The following is a 27,152-nucleotide window of genomic DNA, read 5'->3' as shown; positions in this document are numbered from 1 at the left end:
TAATTCATTATACTTAAGGAATGTGCAGGATAATTTGTTATTCTGTCTTTACAGATTATTATTAGATCTAAAATTAAATAAAAATTTCTTATTGTTATATACAAAATTCGTTGTAATTATCAAGAATCGTATTGTTAGAGTATGGACGTTCTGGTGTTTCTGTGGAAGGCCTTTGATAGCAAATAACTCTAGAAATTATCAAAATGATTTCGATGCTGGTAATTTTCCTTAATATTTCGTATCCTTACCTCATTTCGTTCTTCGGGAACTCGACTTTCATCGACTTCTACTTCAACTTGCAATTTAGTCTTCTTCTTCGTCTTTTTCACTTTCTTGATTTCGGTATATTCTTCCATGGCTGTCGTTTGCAACAATTCGTCTTCCAGGTACACTCAGAGTGGGAGGTGAAACAGGTGACCCTCGACACCCCACTTTCGGTCACGTGCCTGTAGCGCACGCGAATAACCCAATAGGTGCCGTGTGCAAAACTTCCGAGGTTTAGACTTTCACACCAAAGATCCCTTAAAAGGAGAACGAAGAATGTTGTTGATAAAAGGCACTCCTCCACTCTCGCTCCGCCATTTAATAGTCGTTCGATGAGAAAACAAACTACACTATATTTGGAACAAACTTCGATACTTAAATAATTACTCGGGTTGACAAACCTTAGTAACTTCGTTATTCTTCTTTTGTTTGACGCCTGTCGAATCCAATTGTCAAACAAGAACTCATAAATCCGTTATGTAACAACGACTAATTCCAAAATGCTGACGTAAGACAGATACACGATCCATCTTTACACATCTTCCCGGAGTGTTTGGTTACCTTTTTCTTTTCCTTTTTTTTATTCCTTTCCTCTTTCATAAAGCCAGTAAACAGATGACAGCGGAATTATAGTTTTCATTCATTACGATTGATATCCCTCATAATTTATAAAGTGCAGAACTCATCCACCTGACGTTTCGTTTAGTTATACAGCCAAACATAACATTTGAAGTTTGCCAGAAGCTACTAGAACTATCAGTTTCAGCTTCAAACTGAGTTGTTTGTTTTATCAATAATAAAGATACTTAGTATTTCTTTAATAATCCCTCTTAACTTACGTCAATCTTATATTCTAGAGACCTCAATACATCACATAAGGAACCCTTTAACGTATAGTTCTTGGGGGATACAATAAAAGACGCCTTTCAGAGCTGTACTATTGTTAATTCATTGTTTCCAGCCATTTTATAATTAAATCTTTAAATAATACTTCAGTAGACTAGAGACGTCTACGAAGTGAATTGAAAAAAAAAGGTATTTTTTTCACTTCATTAGTTCTTTTTTCGTCACTCTCGCCATCTAGCGAACGAATTAGAAACGACATGTAAACAGTAATTCGATGATCTAACATTCATTTGTTTATTTAACGACGGATGTTAACAGTTTAATGTGTTTAGAACATCGCAAAGTTTACTATCTGTTCGTTAAACAAATAATTATATTATATTATTTAATTTATAAAATGACAAAAGTTAAAATCTATGGGTACAAAATTTTGCCTTACAGATAAACCGCATCTGTTTAAGTTACATAGACACATGTATATGTCGAGCTTATAATACTTATAAGGAATTCCACATAAAAGTTAAGAATGCGTGTATTTATAGATATATTAATCTCAGTTTTAATAGATGTAAGGATTAAAGAAGGGATCTTTAAAACGGGGATAAGCTTTATAAGTGTTGCGAGACATGACCCATGCTTTCTTCTAATGCGATGGTATGTATACTTAACGGTTCTATTTACAGCTCCTTGAGTAGAATTGCTTTTTTCTATTTCATTTGATGCGTGTTCTTATATTAAAATATAGAAAATTACAAAAGTTTAACGAATTTTTTTTCGAAATTGTTTAACGAACAGATAATAAACTATGCGATGTTCTAAATATATAATAAATAAATATACTCAAACCTGTAAATGACATGAAAGTTTTAAAAAATTGGCACACAAAGTTGCAATGATGAAGGAGAGTTTTTCATCTCAGCTAACCGCTACATGTTTTAAGAAAAATTTATATAATTTTTCTTCTCCCTTGTCGTATATTAATAAAATTATTATATCTGTTTCTTTGTATGAATTTTTAATATATACAATTCAAAGAATAAGAAACCTAATTTCCTGTACATGTTAAGCAGCGAAACTGGACCGTAAGCGCATGAATTGAATGAAAACAAAAGGAATTTTGCATCAAAATTTGGGAAATATCGAGTTCAACTCGAATAATCTCAGGCATATCTTGGATTCTCTTCTGATTCCATTCGGTTATATCACATTAAAGTCAATAATTTCCAAATTAAAAGCTGTTTTCTCTTTATTTTTGCTTACTTACCTACAATCTATTTAATATATAGATATTTCTGAGCAATATTTTAAAAACAGATTGAAAATAATCATTTTTATCAAATTATTTCTAATATAATTGAAAATAAAAATATATATTTTAAGAAAAAACCTTCTAGGATACTATCTATACTCATTGGAAATATTTGGATTAAAATCTGAAGGAAAGAAATTAGTCCAATCATAAAATTGCAAATTAACAATAAAAACTTTACTGTCATATATGTTGCCCATATCACTTTACTAACATTACGTAAATAATAAAATAAAAACATTTAATTAGTTCATAATTACAGTATATAGCATTGGAAATTCTAATAATTGTGTTAAATAATAATAAATATTTACAAAAAAAAATTGAATAATATATACAAAAAGATTTGTAATTATTTTTTTAATATTTAAAACATCGATAACAGATTTTTTTTTTAAATTTTACGATAAACTTGTAAATGACATGAAATTTTTAAAAAATTGGCACACGAGAAGCAAAGTTAATTCATGCAGAAACGTTGTCAAGATGTCGTATTTCTCAGCTCGTTAATCACGGGTTCAAGTCCAAAATATTTCACTTCCATTAAATTGTATATTTTTCATTTTTACTATTTTAAAAGATGGGGAATTTACCGTGACTCACTGCAAGAACTTAGTGACTCACCAGATTGCTCAATGATCAGATAACCAGACTTCTTATAAGTAAGTTACATTAACCACAAGACGTATTTACATTCTAATCAGTAGCAATGCTTGTTTCTGATTATAAACTGTGCTTTCTGACCACGAAGCAGGAAGAACTTCATACACAGTATAAATATTAATCACCATACTAAATATAACTACCTGAGATGCATTTGACTTTAAAAAAAAAAAGTTGGAAGTTTACAAAGAAAACACTCAATTGGATAAATATTTAAATCACTGAAAATGTAGAAATCTTTAAAACGTTTATTTTATCTCTAATTTTTATTATTTAAATAATGGTAATAATTAGTATTTCCCCCCTTTGTGATTAAAATCACTTAAATAGCTGGAATAAAAGAAGAAAAATATAGTTAAGTCTGAATTATTTTTTGTTTTAATGCGGAAGAAATAGGGTCATTTACTGAAACATTATAACAAATAGTCACAGGTGTTGTGAAATATGATAAGTCTACTTGTGTGGTGTCTGAGCTATGTATTTAGAATATTATGCTTAAGAGATATAGGTTATGAAAATGTGTAAATGGTTAAAACAACAAAGAAACATAAAATTATTTAATAATAAATTATCCGACAAGATAATTAATCATCTTCAAAATGTTATAAAAATGAATGGAATACACACACGTACAGTACCAAAAAAAAAATCAATTACAGAAATTAATTCAATTCGATAAAGTGTTTTGAAAACTTAAATATTCTCTGTAGTTTTCTGAAATACAAATATTATCTTTCAGATTAGATTTATCTCGCGAAGTATCAAAACACAATGCACAGCCAGCCTTAATTTTTACCATTGCGAATAGAACTGACCACAATAGAGTAGAACAAAATGAATGAGAAATGAAAAATGAAATCCTATCCAGAGTTTATGATGAAAAATCGGATTAAGTTTCAATCAGCTGTTCATAAATGTTTTAAAAAATTCCATTATTACGCTTTTCGACTTAGTCTTGGATAATCCGTTATATTATAAATGAATATTTTTCTTTCAGTTTTTTTTTTTTTTATGTATTTTGTCTGTTAAAGGTTCCAACAACTTCAGTATTAAAATAGTATTGAAGTTCTCAATAATATAGTAAACTAGCTGTTACCCGCGACTTCGTCAGCGGAGGTTTTGCAAGCAAACCCCATTTACATCCAATATTTCAATAACTATAGTAATTGTTATATAACACCTACCGCTGAAGAGAATTGCCGAAAATCAAACGAACTATTTTCAATTTGATCAATTTTCTGAAACGTTTACAATNAAAATTTTATTTTTGTTGAAATTTCATTAGCATTCCCTAACTTTTCTTTCCTATATCACATAAATTCTCCATATATCACAAGAACAATTCAATGTTTGTAATTAATTAATTAATTAAACTTAAAATTTTTATTTATTTTTTATATTAATTAATAGGAATATTAATCTAAAAATAATGTATTACGTACTAAAGACAAAATAAAATAAATATTACATTAAATCAGGAGGCAATTTGTTATTCCATTGTGCTAAACTAATTACTTAATTAATCGTATCTAAATTAATATTATATATTATTTATTCTTTTCGATTTTGTATTTAAATCATTGTAATTGATATAAAATGTGCTAACTTGGAAAAGGAATGAGAATTATTTAATAGGATTCCTAATTGTTGTATCATTTGGCATGAAGTTAGTTAGCATCCCTCTGTTTAATGAAGTAACGATGCCAGGCTGGCAGCTGACGTAAATGATTCGATTCGAATTATTTTATTAATATAATTCTTTAGTCAAAAGAACTAAATGGTGCCAATTTGATGGGAAAGTAATGACAGGTGTCACATTTCTTCCTCGTGCACTTGACATTTTGTATTTCTTTGTTTTCTTTTTTTATACTCGATACGAAAACAAAAGCAACAAAGATCTCTATTCGTGTCCATAGTTCAAGGTTAAAAAGTACAAAGTTTTGAAGAGTTGCAGATTTCCGGAGAGCGTGATTACTTTTTGTTTTATTTTTTCTAGTAATTCTGTTTCCTACATAAAGAATAACTTTTCTTGGTAATTTTCTGCGTGATCTTTCAAAGAAACTATTGATAACTAAGTTTAAAAAAATGCAAAAACATTCCTTTTTTGTTCTCAAGAAATTCTTATTTTTTCGAATGATTTTCTTAATAGACTTATTTTCATTCTCGTTAAGTGTTAAAGCTTAACTCAAACATGCTTTTTTGATATGCCAAAGTAGAAGAAAAAAATTGTGATGATATGTACTCTCTATATGATAGCTTGGATAGCATTTTTTCGACGACAACCCTAAAAATAGACAGTGGGTGACTAAAAACAGAAGGGCAAAGGAGATGGGACGGTATCGAGGTGTTAGTCATCGTATTTTATCTGTGAATATTCAAATATTTATATACAAGTTGAATGGAGATCAATTATAACGTTGAATCATATTAATTTTTTATTGGAATTTATCCCCACTCCAAAAAAACAGAAAATTATCAGATAAACTTAAAAATTTACTTTAATTTAATTTGGAAATTGGAATTATATTTTTAATGCCGAAAACTAAGCCAGCACACAAGATTTCAATAAAGAAAGAACGGAATTTAGGCCAACAAATTCCACCTGTTAACGACTTTTAATATTAAGAATGCCATAAATAAAGACTTTCCTCAAAAAAAAAAAGAGTGAAAAGACTAATAGCCTATATATTTTAAAATATAAGAAAGATTTAGCATATGTCGAGATAATCTTCGTTGCTTACCTTCTGGCAGTAATGGGAGCAAGTTACCCGTTTGGAGTCTAGGAGGACGACTGGCCTGGGTGATCTTTGCCTTGCCAAACATTTAGCTTCCACCCACCGACCAACGATTTGATAAGCACAGACCCTGACGTCTTCTTGCTAAATTTAACATCAACTGAGAAGGAATAAAACTGATGACAAGACAAGGGGATAAAAATAAGACAAGTTTAGAATGAACAATTAAACTCTTCTCAAATCTACAATCTCCAAGGAAATCGATAGAGGAAACAAACACGGCACTATCTCTTCGAAAGACTAGCCTCAAAAAAACGAACTTTAGAATTCATTTTAGTTTTCTGTGACACTTAAAAAATTTATTTTTTTTTCTATCTCATACAACAGTTTGGTTATCAGTATCTAAAGATGGAAATGAACAAAAATATAGAGTAACGAATTTTGAAGTGCAAGAAACATATTTCGGATGTACTCCGCATCAGCAAATTTTGATGGATAATTGATGTGTTTTTCTCGGTTTTTAAAGTAAGTATTATCTATTTCAGTAATTCTACGAATAAATATTATTTATTTGTAGAGTCTTTAACTAAATTTTGTATTTTTTTTTTAGTATAAGAACTACATAATGATTCTTTTATTATAAGCATGGGTATGAAACTCATTTCTTTAAGAATAGTTCTATGTTTTAAGAAGAGTAAAATCATATTTTTAACATTAATGCATAGATTTCAAAATTTTAAAGTAATTAATGATGGAGTAATAAAAATTGTGTTATTGTAAATAATAAGCAAAACAGATCAACAAAATTCTCAAAACAATAACAATGCAGCATCATAACAGATTAAATTACTAAATATGTAACACAAAGTTTAATAAAAACAAATAAAGTCATAAATTCAAGAAAAATAAAGATTTAAACAATAATAATAATTCAACCAAATCAAAATATATATTGGTTAATTTTACAAATAATCATATTACCTTGTGAAGCAATAAATATCATCATATATAACTCAAATGTTTAATAACTAAGCATCTTAAAAGACAAATTACAAATTAAATTGTCTTTTAAAGTACTGATTAACAAATTATAATCTCCCCAGAAAGAAAACTGAATAAATTGTAATAGAATTTCAATTGTTACACTATTTTAATTAAGGTTATTTCAGTGAATATTTTAGAAAATATCACTGATTCCTCAAATTAAAGAAAACTGTTGCAATTTTTTCTTTTAATGAAATCCTGTGAAATAATTGTATCATTTATTTTAATATGTATCTAAAAAAAATATTTCCTTTAAAGTAAAGAGAAAATTAAAAAAAATTAAATTTGAATATTATTTTGTGATAAAAGTTTTTACCGTAAAACCAACAAGTTTATATAAATATTTTAAATGATTTCATCCTTACAGATGCCATCATTTAAGAAAAATGTATGATAAATATTAAATACATGCAATTCCTTCCATGAAAAATATTGAAAATAAAGCAGAACAAAAAATTAAATTAAAATAAAACTTTATAACTTGTAGACATTAATTTAATATGAATTATATAAATATTCATCCAATTCAATAAATATTCATCTTGCTACATTTTTTAAATATGGTAAATTAGTTATAAATACCATTTTTATATAAAATATTTTAATTTTGTAATGAATCTGTTAAANCAAAGCCCAAAAAAAAAGCTCAAAATTTACGCTGATTCAAATTATTGTGCCATTTCATTGATTTGTGTTTAGGAATAATAAATCAGCAAAAGGTGGTAATTTGTCATAGTGCCATACTTTCCTTAAAACTGTTTGGTGCAATTTTGGAAAAAATATATCATCATGGATGCCATAGGCATAATTGACTTTCACTTGGCAAGAATTAACTGATAAATGATTGAATGGAGTGTGAAAGAAGTTATGGCAGGAAGTATCCAAGAATTCTCAATGAGAAGAGCCTATCGCTGTATCATTAGGTTGACCAAATTGTCAACCCAATCAATACAACAGGACTGGGAGATGTAGACGAGCAGGATAATAGGGAGTTACTGCAAGTTCTGGTGAGAGTTTTACCAACGACTACCTTCAAGAACTGGTAGAAGAAGAAATTCATGTAAACTGGAAAACTGTGACTCTGAAAATGAAGAACTACAAAGAATTTCTCTACAGATTTCCTTCGTAAAAATTTGGTAACAATAACCAAAATCATTGATCAAATTGTAATGAATGATTCAGATTTTGAAAGGAGTACAAAAGCAAAATGAGATATTTTGGATGCGATCTCTTGCTACTGACATTTGCTTAAGGAAAGAAAACAGCAACAAATGAAACTACACGACTTTATCACAAAAGAATTTCAGAAGAGTCAGGACTTTGGTCACAACAAATGAACTTTACATTTCTGTGTGCATATGTTTATGTGTTATTTAACATATATTATTATGCAAATTAATATAAAAATAACTTAAAAGTAAAATCTTTTGTTGCATGTTCCCCTTTCCCTATTTACTCTGTGTTAAAATTATCTCGTTTAATGCTGTTTCATTTAGAAACTTTGCCATCTAGGAACGTATCCCCCGCATTAAGCGGGGTCTTACTGTAACTAATGAAATGTAATATCAAGTTTTAATTTGATAATAGACTTTAAAAAAATTTCAATTTCTGTCATGAATATACTGAAAAATTCCAAAAAATTAATTTGAATTAATATCTGAACATTGTGATTATCATAAAATTAAAAATAAATTTATGCCAATAAAATATATAAATTAGAAGTCATATAAGTTGCACATTTAGAGTACATCTGGTCAATGGTCCCATTATAAAACACATGAAACTAATTCTTTAAGAGACTGTAAATCAGTCATAAAATCTTACTCTATTGCCAAGCTAAATATGACTAATTAATGTTCCCATTTTTAAGATACTTTCGTTTAACATAAATTACAAAAGAATGTGTTCACTAAAATGTATTTGAACATTGAGCAACTTTTAAAATAGGTCTAGATTTAAGCAATAAAATTCTCATTAACTTTAAAATGCATAAAAATAATATGTTTTATAATAAAATAAGTCATAAAACTTAAATATTTTAATGTATTCCATCAAAATATTAAATTAGAAAATATAAAATTCATTTGCTTGGAAGAAAATTTTCTGTTTTTAAGTTTTAATCTTGCATAATTGCAATAAAATTTACAGTAACATTTTTTTCTCCTCTAACATAACATATTATTATTATTATTTCACCCACTGATGAACATAAATTAAATTATAATATTGTATATTTTATTTTTCTAAAATGATGTTAATGTGACCATAATTAAAATTTATTATATGCACTTACAGAAGAATGTGTAGTCTTATTATCCCACACAAAACTATTTTTGGACATAACTACACCTTTCTCTACATACAAATTTATATTTACTATATATAGAAACAGAATTTTGATAAAATAAATATTCTATATTTCTACAGCTAAATTTCATTTGTTTCTTTTTACAAGTTACAATTTGTAGGTTTTAGTTTTTCAATAAAAACTTAAATATTTTTTAAACTTTAAACAAAAAATTGACTTTATTTAAGAAATGTATATGTTTCCAAATAGTGATTTTTAAGCAAGTTTATTTTTACTACAAAAAATAGCTAAATATAGATGATTCAAATTTTAAAAAATTTAAATTTAATTATAGTTTTAAAAATATAAATATAGGATATTTATATACTAATTTCATGAAAGTGTTTTAAACTAAGAATATTACTCCACCTCCAATAAAGTTATCAAAAATAAATTTGGAGTTAAAGAATAATTTTATTAAATTATGAGAAATTTAATGTTCCAATATTTAAACTCATTCACACAGAAAACATTAAACAGTAAAGTTCTTACATATAGTTGAATTAAAAAGCTACATAAATGCTTTAATTGAGCAGAAAAATATAAAAAGGTTCAAGTATTTTAAGTACTATAGAATCATCATCAGCTAGCTATCAAATAATTCTAAAGAGAATATAATTATATAAAGAATCAAATACATTCAGTTCTATTACTGTGATAAAAAATGATCATTAGATGAAAATAATACAAAATTTAAATTTTGAAATAGTAATTGTTTGGATAAGATTATATTACTTAATTAATTTTTAAAATTTTCTTTTGGAAATTAAGAATCACTGGTATAAATCAAAATGGAAAGAAAAAAATTATAATTTTTTGCAATAATTAGAGTTAAATAGTTTTAAAAAGTAGGAAGTACAGTAAAAGTTTATGAAAATTTTGTTAAAACAGTAGATTTCATGTATAAATAAGTAAAGGATTTCTTTACATAATATAGACTATCTTCTTGAGCATTTAATTATGTAAATACAATTGTTTAATGAATTTGTAATTGTATGAAATTTAAAAATTCATTTATTATTCAACAAAATTATATTTTGTTAGATGCCTTATGTCTTTACTGTTTTCAGTTCCATGATAAAATTACTGTATATTCTTAGGTATGGTCATGATAAAATAAGATTCTATAACTATTTCTAATTAACAGTGTATCTCATACCAAAATAAGATAATTTAATATGAAAACTTTTTAAGAATTTCAGTTATCATCAACCTACATAAAAGTTCATGGAAGTAAAACTGGAATTTTTAACTAAGAAAGCAAATTTGATAATTATATAATTGAAGAGTGTAAAAAGCGATAATCCACTTTTCAAGTTATCTTTACTGATAGGTTGCTGTACCTAATGTTCTTCTTGAGAAATGATCAGAAGTATCAATTTACACTCATAGAGGAAAAGTGATGTCAGTCAGACATCTCTATAATTTTTTGCCTTTTAAGGTATTGCACAAGAACAAACATAAAAAAAATCTTTATTTGCATTTTTCCTAGAACTAAATTTATGTGAGTTACCACCTTTTACATCCAAATCCTTCAATTACTATAAATAAATAGAATAATGTAAAACTCTAAAAGTTTACTTTCCTTTTGATATTCTAAGTTATTTTAAATCAAAACCTTTAGTTTTAAGAATTGAAAATTCTAAAATTGATGTTGAATTTAGAGTTCTAACAACTGTCAAAAATAAAAATGAAAATATGTAATAATTTACGGTGAACTTAATAATTATTTAGCACAGGGTGCCAAAATACTTGGCACCCTGGTTGAAACCCACTGATTAAACTCAGTAGATCACCCCCATAAAATATACAAATAGATTTTTAATGTTTTGAAAATGATGATATTTATTATCATCATTTTCAAAACATTAAAAATCTATTTTATGGAGGTGATTCTACTGAGTAAATCAGTGGTTTTCAAACAAGACACCAACAACACTTCAGAGGTGTTGCAAAATACAGTTCTGAGCAATGCCATAATATTTATTAAGTGCATTAGTAAATGTACAAAAATCATAATAACTCTACAGTGATAAAGAAATAGGAGTGTTACAAGAAAAAAATTACCAAGATGGCAGTACCACTATTAAAAAAAGGTTGAAAAACACTGGAGTAAATATTTACAGAGAGTGTTAAAAATGTATATGATCTATGTTTATCTTTGTCTCTTCTGCTAGTCATTCCCAATTTATAAAAGTGTAGCATGCTAAAGTTTTAATGTTTTTTATTTATAAGATTCTATTAACTATATAAATCATAAGTTATATATAAATTTGCATTTATGTTGTTACAATAATGATCATTTATAAGAACTTATTGGCTATTTCAATTCTTTATGTTACCATAAATCCTAGAATTTTAAACTGATTTGAATAAAATTCAAGAATATTTGAATTTCAGACAAATGCTTTATATCTAAATATTTTTGAATTTCATTCAAATCAATTTAAAATTTAGGATCTATAGGAAGGAAATGAAACAATAATGGCTGTCGTTTCGAATGTTCTAACATATTCGAATATTTCAATATAAAAATTATTTCAAAAGTTAATTTCTTTTAAAATTACAAAAACATGGCTCTTCAATGTAGCCTTATTCAATAATGTGCTTTTGCCAAACTGTGTACATTTCAGTGAAATTATTTGGAAAAATCTCTTGTAAAAGGTCAATAATTATCTTTAACAATGATTAATGTGTTGAGAATTATACATTGATGAAAATTTTATGAAGCATCTTACCTCGTCGCAAGCTGCACATCGAGGCCTGATTTGTTCAGCAAAATGACGTTCGCAATATAGTTTATTTTCCTTTACACAATACGTAAGGTCGACTAATAATTCTTCACAAACACAACAAACAAAACAACCAGGATGCCACGAATAGTTTTCACCCAATTTTGGAGCTTGTACTACAATATCTCCAAGACCCATAGATCCTTGACACTTGTGACATTCCTAGATTAAAAAAAAATTAATTAATTAAAAGTAAAGCAATCTATACAGAATTGTATTCATTTATATGCAAATTCTACAAAATTATGTGTATCAAAATTCTTACAATGTTCTGTTCTAAAATAGTCTTTACATAACCAATATCCAAAGCAGTTTCATTTCTGTTGTTCACAAAATCTTCATAATTGTTCTGATACTCTTTATCCAGGAACTTACAGTAAGCCAATGCTAAATCTTGTTTGGGTAACTGAACGATAAGTTGTTTGTCTCTGTATTTTTCGCCTGAACTACCAAGTCGAGGAATCTTATCTTTTGGAAGTTGTAAGAAATATTCTTCCACCTGAAATCATTAGAAACATACTCATACATGAAGACTTCAAAAATATTTCCGTAGTTGTAATTTGGTTTCCAACCTTCTCACTGTTTAGCCCTGGAGGAATCCAAGAATATCCTTCTTCTAATGTTCTTCGTTTAGAAACCACTTTGTTCGGATCCTGAGGATTTTTTAAACCAATCCTGTTTCTTACGATAACAAATTCTTCGTGGTAAAGATCGTGCGTTTCGCGAGGACATTTACAGTTATTGCATATAGTTCTTTTTAAAATAATAATAACAATAATAAAATATATAATCTTTTTTTCTCTCCAGTATATTGTATGAAGATAAAAAAAAGGCTTACCTCCAAACATGAGGAGTAAAACCTGGACAATTATCTCGACAATTCAAACATGGACGACCTTCGTCTACTTCATTCACTGATACTCCCTGAGAAAGATTTTCATAGAATATTCAAATTGATTTCAATGTAATATATCAATTTTCCATTAAAATAGACTATAAACTTTATTTATTGTAAATTTTTTAATTATTCTTTTATATTAATAAATTATTCTTGTATTATTTATGATAATAAAATGAATTTATGTTCTTAAAAAAATCCATTATTCAAGTTACCATATATATATAAATGCATATTTTATTCTAATACTTTCAAATTATATTTTAATTAAATCATTATTCTTTAATTCAATCTGGTAACAGTTTTATTTAGTTGTTATTTAAATTTCATTAAGATTATTTTCAATAATTTGACTGTAACTAACTTGTAAGAAAGAACAGGCAAAAGATACAGTAGAAATAAACTCCACTTTATTGTCTATTGTCAAATTTTTAGGATAAAATCTAGAAAAATAGCTAAAATAAATTATACATTTTTACTAAAAACTCTCAATTAATTCTAAAGACAACGGAGCATAAACGGAGCACTTTGCGAAGTTTAGCAAATAGAATTTTAACGATACTCTCAATCTCTAATTCTCTATTTGTTAAATTTGTTAAAATTGCATGGTACTGGTACGTTATTCTATCGTCCAATAGTCTAAAATAAATGACTCAAAAAATAACTTTTGATCTCTGAACGATTTATTTCTTGAAATTTTATTTAGAAAAATCTAAAAATAACAAATTTTTTCCAAATATAATGATCGATTTTTTGCTTATTTTTCTTTCAGAAAAAATTCCTGTTACTAAAGAGTAACGTACACAGTTTAAATTAGTATCATAAGAAAAAAAAGAATGCGAAGAAAAGATTTTAATACAGTTTTCAGCATAATTCATGCAGTTGTCAAGCGACATCGAGTACTTTTTCCAACCTCTAACATCTCGTAAGTCAAAATTATTTATATATTTCATAAACGATTACGAGCGATTTAGTAATTATTATTCACAAAATTAAACTCCATATTTTCGAATAATTATTACATAAATATTTAATTTTTTTATTTATATTTCGAGATCAAAATAAGTGAAATCAGTTATATATGCCGCGCGTTTAAACTCGATCAGGCAAGTGAAAAGGAGTATATATATATATGTTTTTTTTCCAGATGAAAGAAGAGAAAACAGATAAAATATTGTACTCACTAAACGACTTAACAAAACTTGAACGGGTTTTAAACAGCACATATTCATCTACTAATTATCACAGTTATCATCTTGAATAGTTTCTCAGGAATCTATATTCCACATAAGATGTTATGTACAAAACGGAGCCACTTCTCTCCAACGTCAGCAAATTTATCCAATGACCTAAAGTAACCCGTCTCATGATTATTTTTACTTTCTATAAATTTTGTCACTTTTTCTCCACGTCTTTTCATTTCCTCAAAAAGATGCTTCACTCTGCAATTTTTTCCTTTTTTTTTTTTTTCTAACGGATGCTGCCATCTAGAGAAGCTAATTCCAATTATTTTACACATTATTTGTATTTGTTACAACCTCTTGCATAACGGAACAGCACGAAAATCCATTATAAAATCCGGAAAACAATCATTAAAAGCAGTCGTGAAGGTAATTTTTTTTATAATTTGCACATTCATTAAATATAAAAAATTATCTTTGCTCCGTAAATCATATGGAAATCACGACAAGGCAATAATTGAATAAGATAAATGTTCGTGTCATATATACTTCAGCCATTAAAGATTAATACGCGATAGTTGAGATTTTTAGGCATAACAAACTCGATTCATAAAATAAAAAAGAAATTCATAAAATAAAATTTATAACATATGCTACTGGAATATTTATAAACGAGGTCATCGGGTGTATATCCTATATCATGAAGTTCAGCACTATTTAATTTTTTTTTATTCAATTGAAATCGAATCGGTCTGATATCGAATCTCAGGTCTTGCGTAAAATAATAAAAAATATCATTAATTGTGTAACTATAAAATACTGTTTTCGTCTATAAACTTTCATAAGAAACAATATTTCTCGTAGCATTTTTCCTTCTACCATAAGCAGCATCTTTATATGGAAGTGCGAAAACGATGACTAAATATAATTTGCTAAGACAATTTTCGATAGATAACCGGAAGTTAAGTAATGCTTATCCTATTCAAATATGAACAATATTCCGTTACGTAAGAGGTTGTAACAAATACAATTTTTAGTTGTATATCCGTGTCCATATTAGTTACATTAATGAGATTTATTTAATATACCCTTAATATTCCAGTCATTTTTTAGGAGTCTTTCCATCCTATGAGTACTAAAAGGGCTTTTTTTCTAGGCCCGATGTGGTGAGGAATGGGATCCCATATATCCGGGACAGACCGCAAATAAAAATTTCCTGGAGTTGCTTGTCCGGATTCGGTCCCTCAATTGATTCTAGTCCAAGTAACTTAGAGCTCAACAGTGGCTGCGTGGATAAAATACTAAACAGTAGTAGCTGGTTGTGGGTTTGCACCCCACCAATGGCATGGAATTTTCTGGGTTTTATTCGCGTGTCTAACACCTAAATAGAGGCCAGTTTTCCACAGAAAGTCCATCCGAGAGGCACTACTACTTTGGCAGATCGTCCATGTGTTGTCTTACCTCATCAAGCTAATCTAAACCTTAAGATATATATAAACAAGTATATAATTTTTTTAAAATATTCTGAATTTCTTTGTATTACGTGCGTTCGCGGCTATCCCTATTACTGTTCAGTAGTGATATCTGACACTCGTAGGCACAATATTTTAAGGAAAAGTTATCTTTTAGAATTAAGCTAATACAATAAAAAGTTATTAGATATAAATTTATCAGATATACGATGGAATATGAGGGTTCTATTTCAACTCTGCCCTTTACTAATAGGCATAATCACAATGGCATCTGTCAACACGAAAGAAGAATGTGGTTCATTACATCGAGCTATTACCCACGAACAGTTTTAAAGATTCAGATTGAATTCGAACCTGGATTCTTCACAGTGAAGCACGATTTCTTATCTCTCAGGCGATATTAAATGAATTAATTTTTAACATTAAAGAAATCAGAATTTCTAAGTCTTTTAACTAAATCAGATGTTTAATTTTTACACATTTAATGTATCTTATTTGCGTAAAATAAGATGTCAGTTAACAAAAACCATTTTCGTGAATTATTTTTAATCCCCGTGAAAACAGAATTGTAATATGTATGTTCCTATTGTGTATTATAATACAAATATATATAAGATAATTAGACGTTTTCTCGAATAATCTTTGACTTAGGTCTATCCTTCATTCACTTGTTTAAAAATTAAATCAGGAATAATATGAGAAAAATAGGCGTTACGTTTTTTGGTTTGTAACTCAATCACGACATGTTTTTATTTTTGCATTAGACATGTAATAAGAAACAACTTTTTAGGAAAATTTAGTATAAATTTCAGTAAATAAATGAAAAAGTTTGAAATTGTAACATTGTAGCCACTCTTAAACAATACATAATTAGTCATCATATAAGTTTACTAAGGAAAAAAATAAAGTCCTTTAAAATTTTTATAAGTCAAAAAATATAGGAAAAAATGGATTATTAAATTATCTTGAAATTTTCTTCAAGTATAATGCCTGTATCTTTTAGGCTTGAAACAAGTTTTAGATCTTTCTTTCTTCTCCTAAGAAAGATAAGAAGAACATTATAGAAGCTCGGTATACAATAGAGACGAAGACTAATAAGAAACTAGCAGAATTTCCAAATTACAGATAAGTTCACCAGTGGATAAATGGATAAAACCACTGAACACTAGTAGTCGTGGGTTCGCATCTGACCGACGAGCCAGCCGCGTGGAGTTTTGCGTGTCTACCTAAATAAGAGCCAGTTTTCCACAGAAAGTCCACGCTTTTTGCAGATCGCATAAGTGTTATGTTGCCTTATCCCATCAAATTATATGTAATAATTCAAGGATGCCAAAATGAATCTTTCACAATAAAAATATTGAAAATTATGTTTACATTTTAAAAATATGTGAAAATTTGTTTCGAAGTTTAGGCATATCAAGAAAAATTCCAAATTATTAATGATTTGCAATAAATATTAAAAGAATTACACGTTATCATTAATATATTGTTTATATAACATGAAAATTGCATAATTGTCGGCATGGCATGACGTTTCGATATTCACGTTTTAATCATAGCAAATAGGAATAAATACATTTTTTATAAGGCAAGAAATTTATTATTTAAAAAACATGTAATTGTTTTTAATTTAACAAATTACATAATACGACATAAAAGACAGTTTCATTCCAAACAAATGCAAAAGAAATTACATTTCGTGATAAGAATTGAGAGAAAAAAAGAAAAGATTTAGTTCAGAACATTAACATTCTCTGGACGTGTCTCTTGTTCTTGCCGCAATGAGAATATTAATAGGTCTACACACATTTACGTAATGTCATCTTCGAGTCCATTACCAGAAAAACTGATTATTTTCTAAACAAATAAAAGGATAGCGCATATAAATTACTTTAAACCTTAAAAAAAATGCATTACAAGAAGCTTTGAACCTACTTACAAAATGTTGTTAAGTTTTACGAAGTTGCGCATTTAAATATTAATATCAAATATTATAAAGAATTTTTGAATTGAGAGTGTAATATTTGTAGATGTTGAAATTTGTCATTGCTGTCGGCGCAACTCGAATTTGTTGACCTAATGCCCAGGGCACTAATTCGGAGAAACATTAGAAACATTATTTTCACAATACGCGTCTTGAATTATAATTACATTAAATTCTTAAAAATCAAATAAACATTTTACTTTAAAATAATAATCTGTAATTAACGAAAAACGAGTAGTCAAAGTAATTTTTATACAAAAACTTTATCATAATGTTAATACTGTAAATATATGCGAGTACAGCTACATCCGTTGTAAATCAAACCCACCAATGGTCCAGTGGATAAAATTACCAACATCAGTCGAGGGTTTGCACCTGACAACGGGATGGCCACGTGGAATTTTCCAGGTTTTCTTCACGTGTCTAATACCTAAATAGAGATTAGTTTCTCATAGAAAGTTCTCCCAGGAGGCACTACCACTTGGCAGATCTTCCACATGTTGCGTTGCCTTATCCAATCAATCTAACCTTTTGTAAATTACGATTCATCGAATTAAATTTCTAATTAAAAAAATATATAATTTCATGTTAATATAATTAAAGACAATTTTATGTATATTTTCAATTTATGCAACAAATTTTCTCTGAATTGAATGAAGTTTATTGTAAGTAAATTGTAAACTTTCCTTCTATGTTTCTGTATCCATCAGGTCAAGAAATTGTATCTTATCGTGATGATACACGTGTATTTATTCATTAAAATAAAATTATAAAAACTTTGGAACACAAAATGAAACAGAAAGTTCGCTCCTTCCAAAGGGCTGGCCACGTGGAGTTTTCACGATTTTTTCACGTGTCTAACACCTAAACAGGGGTCAAAAAGTTCTCCGGAAAGTGTCGCCCCTCGGCAGATCGTCAATGTGTTGCTTTGCCGTATCTCACCAAACTCTCTGGTAAAATGAATAAATTAGTTTACTAGTACCTGTACTGTACGTCTTCACAATATCCATTAAAGCTGCATAAATGTGAGTGACATTTCTAGTTTTAAATTATTGATATTAAGGACAGAATTTTTACTCTAATTTCTATGATTCTAGAACAATTGTTTATAGAACAAAGGTCATTGGGAAAAAAGTATATATATTCATAAATCCTGAATTCCTCTAGTGAATAAGATATCAAGTAACTATGATGCAACTTACAAAATAGATTTCTACAGTAAATTATACGCGGGGATTACATTTTTTTCGGTTATTAGATAGTCAAATCATCCGTAACGTTAATTGATATCAAATTATATTGATATTTTTCGTCTGTAGTCTCTAATAGGAAATTTAATACACTTGTTTAATTTAAAAATAAAATTACAGATGCATTATCGCGATAGGCCTGTAATTTCGAAGCGTTAAACCTGTTATAAGATATTTAATAATCATTTATAACATTTGTATATAATATATTTGAAGGGTATTATATTTGTTTTTTACATACCCCAACTGAGATAATTAAAATAATTAAGTATATTTAATCTGATGCTAATTAGAGATAAAATTAAATAGAAAGTAAATATGGAATATTAAAAAAGGGCAGCATTTTTTTGACGTCATTCCTTTCTATCAGATCACTTCCATAAATGGCGAGCAACGGCGTGACGACGTAACACGCCCACCTGTTACTTTATCACTTGTTGCCACTTTCTTCCAAGAACATCCACCTCCACGAAAACCGTCTCGTGTTAAGTGAAACTTCATATAATTTCCCACCGCAAACAAATTAAAAAACTAGAATTTGGCTCCATTGTCAATGATACAAAAAGAAACAATGGGCGGGGAGTTGAAATCGATCATTCGATTCTCATCGATCGCATCTGCTCGGCCTTGAAACGAGTTCGTGACAGCCTTCGTGACGTCACGAGAATAAAGTAGGCGAGAGAGAAACAATCAAAACCTTTTTTTTTTAAGTTTTTGCTTGCTATTTTATTGTCGAAAACATTCCCTTTGCGTAGGTTTGTTTGCGAGTACGAGTTATGCAGATATGATTGATGTGGGAAGAGAGTTGACCTTTGTCTTAATTTCGTCGATTGTGCTTACAAAATAAAATAAAAAACAAATAAAAATGATATGAAGATAAGCAATTGCCAAAACTCGATTCGTTCTCTCTCGGCTTATTTTTAAATTAATCTTAATTTGACGAATAAATAAAATATTAAATGGCGAGTATCAGCAATTTTTGTGAAGAAACGTTTATAAATTTTATTCCAGAAAAATATAAAAGGAAACGCTTTTAATCACTACATAACGGATGTTTATTTATTTTATATTTGATATTGTACTGTACTGTACTTCCTCCATATTAATTTTAATTAATATACAGTGAAATTTGGATCTTTTATATACTCTTTTGATGGATTTCGGGAAGAAACTGAAGAATTGGCATGTAAATAAGATGTATAAAACTGTAAATATGCAAACCTTTAACCTGAATAAAATACAAGTTTCGTATATAACAAGTTTTTTAAAAATTTATCATCATAGAACCTACATAAAAATAGGCCAATAATTTTTAATAAGTATTGAAAAAAATTAGATGTGACTATCGAATTTTAATTTTTCATTTAAAGTTATTCATATGTTAATAATTTTCTCGAAATTCTACTTTATATTACCTGTTTCATTTGTTTACTCTATTAATAACAGTTAATCAAGCATACATTAAGCTCTTGGGCTTGTTCTTCTGATAAGTAATCTTTGTATGTGATCGCTTTTATATAGAATCTTTAAGGAAAATCATTAAAAATAAAAATGGACGAAGTATTTTTAAGTATGTCAGCTCAAAATGATGATGAAAATAACGTTTTTTTTTCCTGAATTCTTTCATTGTAAATGAAGAGGAATTGGCGTATTCCAGCTAAAACTTGGAATAAGATAGAAATTCTGTATTAATCAAGACCCGAATATAGAACTTACAAAACTAATGTTTTACAAGTACTGTATTATGTTCAGGTCCTGATTTGCGCATAGGATAAACAAGCTATAGCTTCAGACCTGGTGTTATGAGTCTGTAGTTTAGGGCCTCACATTCGGAGCCGTCGAGAGCTTGTATGGGACCAGGGGATAAAGCCTATTCCTTCTGCCTTTTGCAGGCCCCTTTAGCCTGTTTTTGAACAAATGAAATAATAATAAATAAATTTTATAAACATCTCTACAAAATTTATATCTTTATAAAAGTCTATTTTCGTTTTCATAGATGAAAATGAAAATAGGGAATTTTTAAAATTTGATTTCGAAATAAAACTCGTTAGTCTTGTTAGAAACTGGTTAATCACAACACGGAATTAATTGCATCTTGTAGAGAGAATCCGGTAAATCCTGTCGAAAAAAAAAAAAGATAATCGTGCCTGATAATGCATACCCTATAATAGCTTTTCTACAAATGATGGTTCTCTTATGCTAATTTCTTATCAGCAGAGATGCGCATCGAAGATCAATGTGTGTCTTTCTTCTATTTATACACAAGAAAGAAAGTATATCTTTTGTTTCCGAGCAGTTACGTATCGAGTAAATTAATCATAAACACTGAGAGTATAAGTATAGTATGCTACAGATTATAATTTTATTTCATAATTTTTTTTTAAATCTAAACTTTAAGAATACTTTTACAAGACTTGAATAACAGATGATGTGAATAAAAACATCTTTTTTTAGTTAAAAAAGAAATACATATACATATAGGCTGTGCAGTCAAACCTCTGAACAACGGCCACTGATGAAAATATAAAAATGGCCGTAGTTAGGAGGTTATTTTTATGCATATTTGTTCAAAAAAACATCCTGAAAAAATGGTTACTGTTCAGAAATGTCCTTATCGAAAGTTCGACAGCATAGTTTCCCTTCCTCTTCACTCTGTCTCTATATACGAAGCAGATCGAATAACAAGATTAGTAGTGCTGTTAAGGAAAAATAAAGTAGTATACGAGGTTGAGACTAATAATATTGAAAGATTATACAGTAATGCAGCCTTACACCGAAAGTCGTTCTTGCCAGGTGGTATTTTTGCGATTTACAAAATGGCGACGCCCATATCAAACTGTTCCAGAATCGAATAGCGAATAACAAATTATATTATCTAAATAGCAATTTTTATAAAATAAATTATTCATAAATTCTAACAAACGAAAAGTAAATATGCAATTAACAAAATAAAAACTAGTGTTTTCGCAATAAGTCCATTTTAAAAAGGGTTTACGAGCTGTTTTATAAGGAAACGCCTATTTTGTTGTGTATTGTTTTAGTTAAAATGGGATGTGTTCGAGATTCATATTATCAAATATAAAATGGTTTAGTCAGAAAACTTCAGTTTTTAAAATTTTTAAAGTTATATTTTAATATTTTCAAAGTTTTATTACGGCCAAATAAACCTCTAATAACGGTCATCTCTAAAAATTTCATTTCCCCCAGGGACGTTTCTTTATAAAATTCGTACAAATTAATCTCCAAACAACAGCTATTTTTTATATTTCCGTCAGTGGTCGTCAATCACAGGTTTGACTATATAAACATTAAAATATATCCAAACATTTTAATTGTATTTATTTGAAAACTGGCATTTTTTTCCGTCAAATATTTTACTTTAATGATTTCAACTTGTAACAAACAAAATTATAAAAAAATATTCTACTACTGTTTAATTTCATAATTTTTTAAGTGGGTGACAAACTTTTAACTTTCATAAACTGTTTAGTTAGTAGCCTCTTATCTAAGTAGTGCAATGCATGCATCATGTTTTCACACCTTCTCTGCTATATTTTCTCACAATTTACGATCGTAGAAGATAAGATAAACTCATCAACAGATTTATCTTCAAAATAAATACTAAAGTTGATTATCTGTGACATTTTGAAACCCGGAAAATATAAGTTTGTACGTAGGCGATTTGATTATGACAACTTTTGCACTTCCCAATTATTTTGCATCACAATCAAATATTTTTTTAAAAGAAAGTAAAAAGTGTTTTTATTTCTTATTTTAGTTATGAGTAATTACTGACTGGGACGATTCAAGTTCTACTTTTTATTCGTGACAGACTTTCAGGCCTCTGACGCCATTTACATGACTTTGCATAGGTCAACATCCCACGCAGACTAAAAATTCGACTACGAGATGAGAATACAAAATAGAATATTAAATAGAAAATACTTAAAATAACTGTGGCTTTTAATACGATCGGTTATAAAAGTAATTCGGGAGAGAAATTACACAACTTACAATTATGATTTAACGACATTCCTTCGGAATTTCTGATACAAACTTCGATTTAGTGTCACCATTTGTTCTCCTATAAAACTGGCACTAAATCGAGTATGGCGCTAAAGTAAGTAGTGATTGCAGTGAAAAATCGTAAATTTAGTAATTCACAGATATTGAAGGTTCTATATTTAGTATTTATGAGGAAGATCAATTTTCACGTACTTTATCAATGTTGCGCTATATCGAGGTTTGACTATATATATATATATATAACAGCTCTAGATTATTTTACAGAAGATTACTTCATTTCTAAGTATTTTTTGCACGATTTAGATAATTAAATAAGTAAATTGTTTATTGTTCGTTGAATTGGGGTAGTTGTTATTGTCTTAGAGACATCACCTGTATTAAAAATTAAAATAACAACAACAAAAAAAGATTGTAATATATAATTCTAACATCATTTGGTCTAATGTATATATAATATAAAATGTAATCAGAATTTACAGGAGGTTGATCATAAATAGAAGAGCGGCCTGTATAACGTTCTTTATATAATAGACCATAGTTCTGATGAAACAATACATATATTTCACAAGTAACAGCAGGCTTGAGATATTTATAAAATAAAGTTCGCTCGGAAAACAACGGAATCCATTCAGACTTCGCCCCCCCCTTTAGCGAAGAAATAACTTAGTAGTCATTCATCAAATACTTCGAGATTCAAACAAAGTTACAGATCAATTCTGAGTTACTTTACTGAAATTTCGGACTTTAAGAAGTACGTTCAAGCATCCCGGCCTCTTTTAGGATCGAAGGTCAAGTCCTATTTGTGCCACAAATTTCTGGTTTAACGAGTCAGAATGGCAACTCTTCTCCAACTAACCTAAATATATACGATATCTATGTTCTACCAAGAAAAAAAAAACAAATGGTAAAATTACAAATGGAGTTAAAGATAATTCGAGTTCTTTTTATCGAGTTTAAGAAGAGTAACTTTAAAATAAAGTAAAGTAAATTTTATTTAATACTTTGTAAAATGATATAAGTTGAAATCAGATGTTTAAATTGCGAAACGGGAACATACTTCTGACATGATGTTTGCGTAACTCAATTATAGGATTACGTAATTTGTCAAACACGGTGGCTAAAATCTATCATAAAGTACAACTGGTACATATTTTAAAAATCTTCCAAATACGGGAATCAAATAAGACAACTCGAGTAGGCTAACCTTTTTTTTTTTTATCTGGTAGACACAAACCCATTTTTTTTTAAGAATAATGCTGTTACTCCATACAAAGATAATTGACGCGTGTTAAAAGTAGCATAAAATTCGAAGGAGTGAATAAAAACCGTAGCAATTTATTGTTAAAAATATAGACCTAGATTTATATGTCCGAAATCATACAGCGTGAGTGACTCAAAGGTCAAGTTAGAAGTCACAGACGAACGTATCACCCAAGCGTGACTTCTAATTGCAAATTACCAACATTGACATTGACGCGTCTACAAATGTCTCATCCCACCACGAAGGGCATTTAAATCTCGTTTACCACACAACGACCTGTTCACGAATGATACATATGAACTAAATCGTTCGTTTCTAACCTCATATTGGCATAACGCCCGCACCAGATGCACGCCACTTTAACATTATGATAACAAAAGATTTCTTTACAATATACGGTAGCCATATATTTCTAATAATAACCGGATAAATTATTAGAGAACGGCTATTAAAAGACTGGAAGACTGCAGTTCGTGACATTTTCCATCTCACCATCTTGCTTTTCCGGTATAGACGTCACGTGTGTGCTTTTATCAGGTTATTATTTGATATTTTCTACAAGAGAATTTATCAAAAATTTGGGACTGTTACGTAACATTATATCTAATTAACCCTACACTGACCTGTCTAGATTGGGATAAAACAAAATAGCCTAAATTGACTAAATAACCTAAATGGTTAATTAGGTTACAACTGTTGGCATAAAGGTGATGTAAGAGTCAATTTTTGTAATTAAGAATAATATATATCATTACAGTCGAATGATAATATATCGTTATAGCATTTCCGATGAACTCTTCAGACAATGAATTGCGTTTCTTATACGCTCATCCTCCATCACGATTGTTTTAAATTTAAAAAAGGGATTGTTTCGTATCTAAGGTCTTACCTGAGATAGCCAAGAATCATGGAAAAATTCGGCACTTTACTTCCTGGACATAAATGACAATCAAGGTCAATTGTTGATCTTTGATTCTACAACCCACTTCTGTTTATAATACTCCCACGTAAGGAGAAATAGGTTAAATCAACAATAATGCTTTTGATAGAAAGAATCACCTCATTGTTAGCCGATTAAAAATTATATCAATGCCAAAGAAAATAAAATAAAATAAAAATTCGAGAAAATTAATCATTTTGTTTATCTACGTTAAATAAGAATTAGAGAGAGGATTAAATTAAATTGATAGAGTTCATAAACTATTTTAACACCCGGTGATATTCTCATGCTATTTTCTGCAATTAATAATCATTTATTAATATTGTTTACATTATTTCGATGTCAAAGTCAATTAGATTAGTTTAATTATAAATATAAGTGAATATATATATATAAACATGTATTTTTTCGAAACAATTCGTGTTGATTCTTACACTGTTGATAAGATTTCGATAAGGATGTCCTGTTCCGTGTTCAGACAAATCGCATCATCGAGACGTTTTATTTTCTCAGCCTAACTGCGGTTTATTTAGCAATATATTATCCTTCAGTTATAATTAAAACGAATACGTCAAAAGAGTTATAGAAGGAAGTGTCGTTTCCTGTTCACTAGAATTCATAGTCGCCATACAAGTCAGTTGACTATTCAATCAGTGCATTGTGTCGTAGACAGGTGGAGATGATGAAGGTGACAGCTCCTACTGTTCGATACTTCTCCACAATAACATTAATTGTATTGACATTCTCAAACTGTAACTCGATCTACACATATTCTTACATTAAATTTTTAGTAATAGTATATCAAAATACCATAATAACCTCATAAAGTTTTGTAATAACAAGTTAAACTCTATCAGACCGTTACTAGATTTCATTCTAATTAAAACCAGTTGCAAAGGAGGAAGGAATATTTTTTTTTGTTTTGAAATTTATAACAGTTTACAACACATTTATATTCGTTATTTTAAGTTTTCGAAACTGTTTATTTACCGATAACTTCAGCTAAAGTCGAAGTAGACCTTCACCCAGCTTACTAATCTAAATGTAAAGTATCAAATATCACAATCAAGTATCAATTTACACTTTTACTCCAATTATTATTATTATTTTTAAAACTAATTTATATGTTTATAAGCCATTTTTTCCTAGACGAAACCCCTAAAAAGTGACAATATCCCGTGGAAAAGATCCAAAGATACGAGATAAACACGCCGACGAAACGGTAAACAGTTTTGACAGTTTATGAAAACTTTCCCAAGAAAGTGACAACTAATACAGAAGCATCTGTAATCGGACAATAAATCGTATTTAAGATTAAAGACTATGACTTACCGTTTTCAAATAAGCTTCATCGGTTGTTTTGGCCATCTGCTGATCGCCGGCACCGTTCTGCAAGGCAACAATTGCGGTAGTCGCCATTCTACCAACCTGTTGTTTCTGCCCGCTTTACTCTCGACCTACTCTATCTCGCTGTTTGACCGCCAGGCGGTATCCTCTCTCTATAAACTTCTCCCAAATCTGTAACCGGAGGTGAGTTCGCCTCTGTCCAATGCGCATGCCTGTCCGATTTTTAAATGTTGTGGGGGAAAGTTTAGCAAAGGGGTTTATAGTTTACTCGTTTCCTTTATGAGATAATCGATTACAAATATTCCGCAATAAGGCAGTGAATTTTTCTACATTTATAATGTTTAGGATTAACAATAAAGAAATTTGAGATACTCGTTAACGGGCCCACAGAGAGAGAAAGAGATTTTTCAATTGGATTTGGATTTATAGAAGAAGGCAACGTAACACGTGGGCGATCGAACAAGAAGGTGTGACTCTCCGGAAGACTTTCTATGAGGAACTGGCCCCTATTTAGGTGTTTTATACGTGAGGATAAAGTTTTAACCAATGAAAAATGACCAAATATCTATAAACTCAAATGTATTCACAATAGCATAACAGATTCGATGTAAAAGTGGGGCAGAAGTTAAAATTTAATACGAATCACTCTACATTTTAATAAATATTCGATATATAATGGTTATAACAAATATGTATATATATTATAAGTCAATAATTAACTCCACAATTAAATTATTTTTCCTATATTTAGCATTTTTATTAACTTTTTTATTACGAAGGGAGAGACGGATTC

The 27,152-nt window shown here is 28.8% G+C and overlaps 1 protein-coding gene and 1 long non-coding RNA gene across 3 annotated transcripts in view; one reads left to right on the top strand and one right to left on the bottom strand.

Annotated features, from left to right (window-relative positions):
* The window catches only part of LOC111638788 (four and a half LIM domains protein 2-like), a 31,942-nt gene extending 5,442 nt beyond the window's left edge, over positions 1 to 26,500 (bottom strand). The window contains exons 1-5 of the mRNA XM_023384545.1: positions 26,345 to 26,500; positions 12,839 to 12,924; positions 12,573 to 12,753; positions 12,266 to 12,499; positions 11,947 to 12,162 (exon numbers count right to left, since the gene is read on the bottom strand). Coding sequence (XP_023240313.1) covers positions 11,947 to 12,162; positions 12,266 to 12,499; positions 12,573 to 12,753; positions 12,839 to 12,924; positions 26,345 to 26,431 — 804 coding nt within the window. The 5' untranslated portion in view covers positions 26,432 to 26,500. The remainder of the gene's footprint in view (positions 1 to 11,946; positions 12,163 to 12,265; positions 12,500 to 12,572; positions 12,754 to 12,838; positions 12,925 to 26,344) is intronic.
* On the top strand, positions 5,993 to 15,469 carry LOC111638789. Of its 2 annotated transcripts, XR_002758946.1 has the most exons (5): positions 5,993 to 6,342; positions 12,808 to 12,964; positions 13,671 to 13,823; positions 14,046 to 14,252; positions 15,236 to 15,469. It is a non-coding gene; the product is annotated as an uncharacterized LOC111638789 (long non-coding RNA). The 2 variants fall into 2 exon arrangements; XR_002758945.1 differs by lacking the exon at positions 15,236 to 15,469 and having other exon boundaries at positions 14,046 to 14,297.
* Positions 26,501 to 27,152: the final 652 nt, after the last annotated feature.

This window comes from Centruroides sculpturatus, unplaced genomic scaffold (genome assembly GCF_000671375.1).
Source record: "Centruroides sculpturatus isolate CEXI.00-Female unplaced genomic scaffold, Cexi_2.0 scaffold592, whole genome shotgun sequence".
NCBI lineage: Eukaryota > Metazoa > Arthropoda > Arachnida > Scorpiones > Buthidae > Centruroides > Centruroides sculpturatus.
Note: the sequence above shows the minus strand (reverse complement) of the source record. Positions and strands in the feature narration are given on the sequence as shown.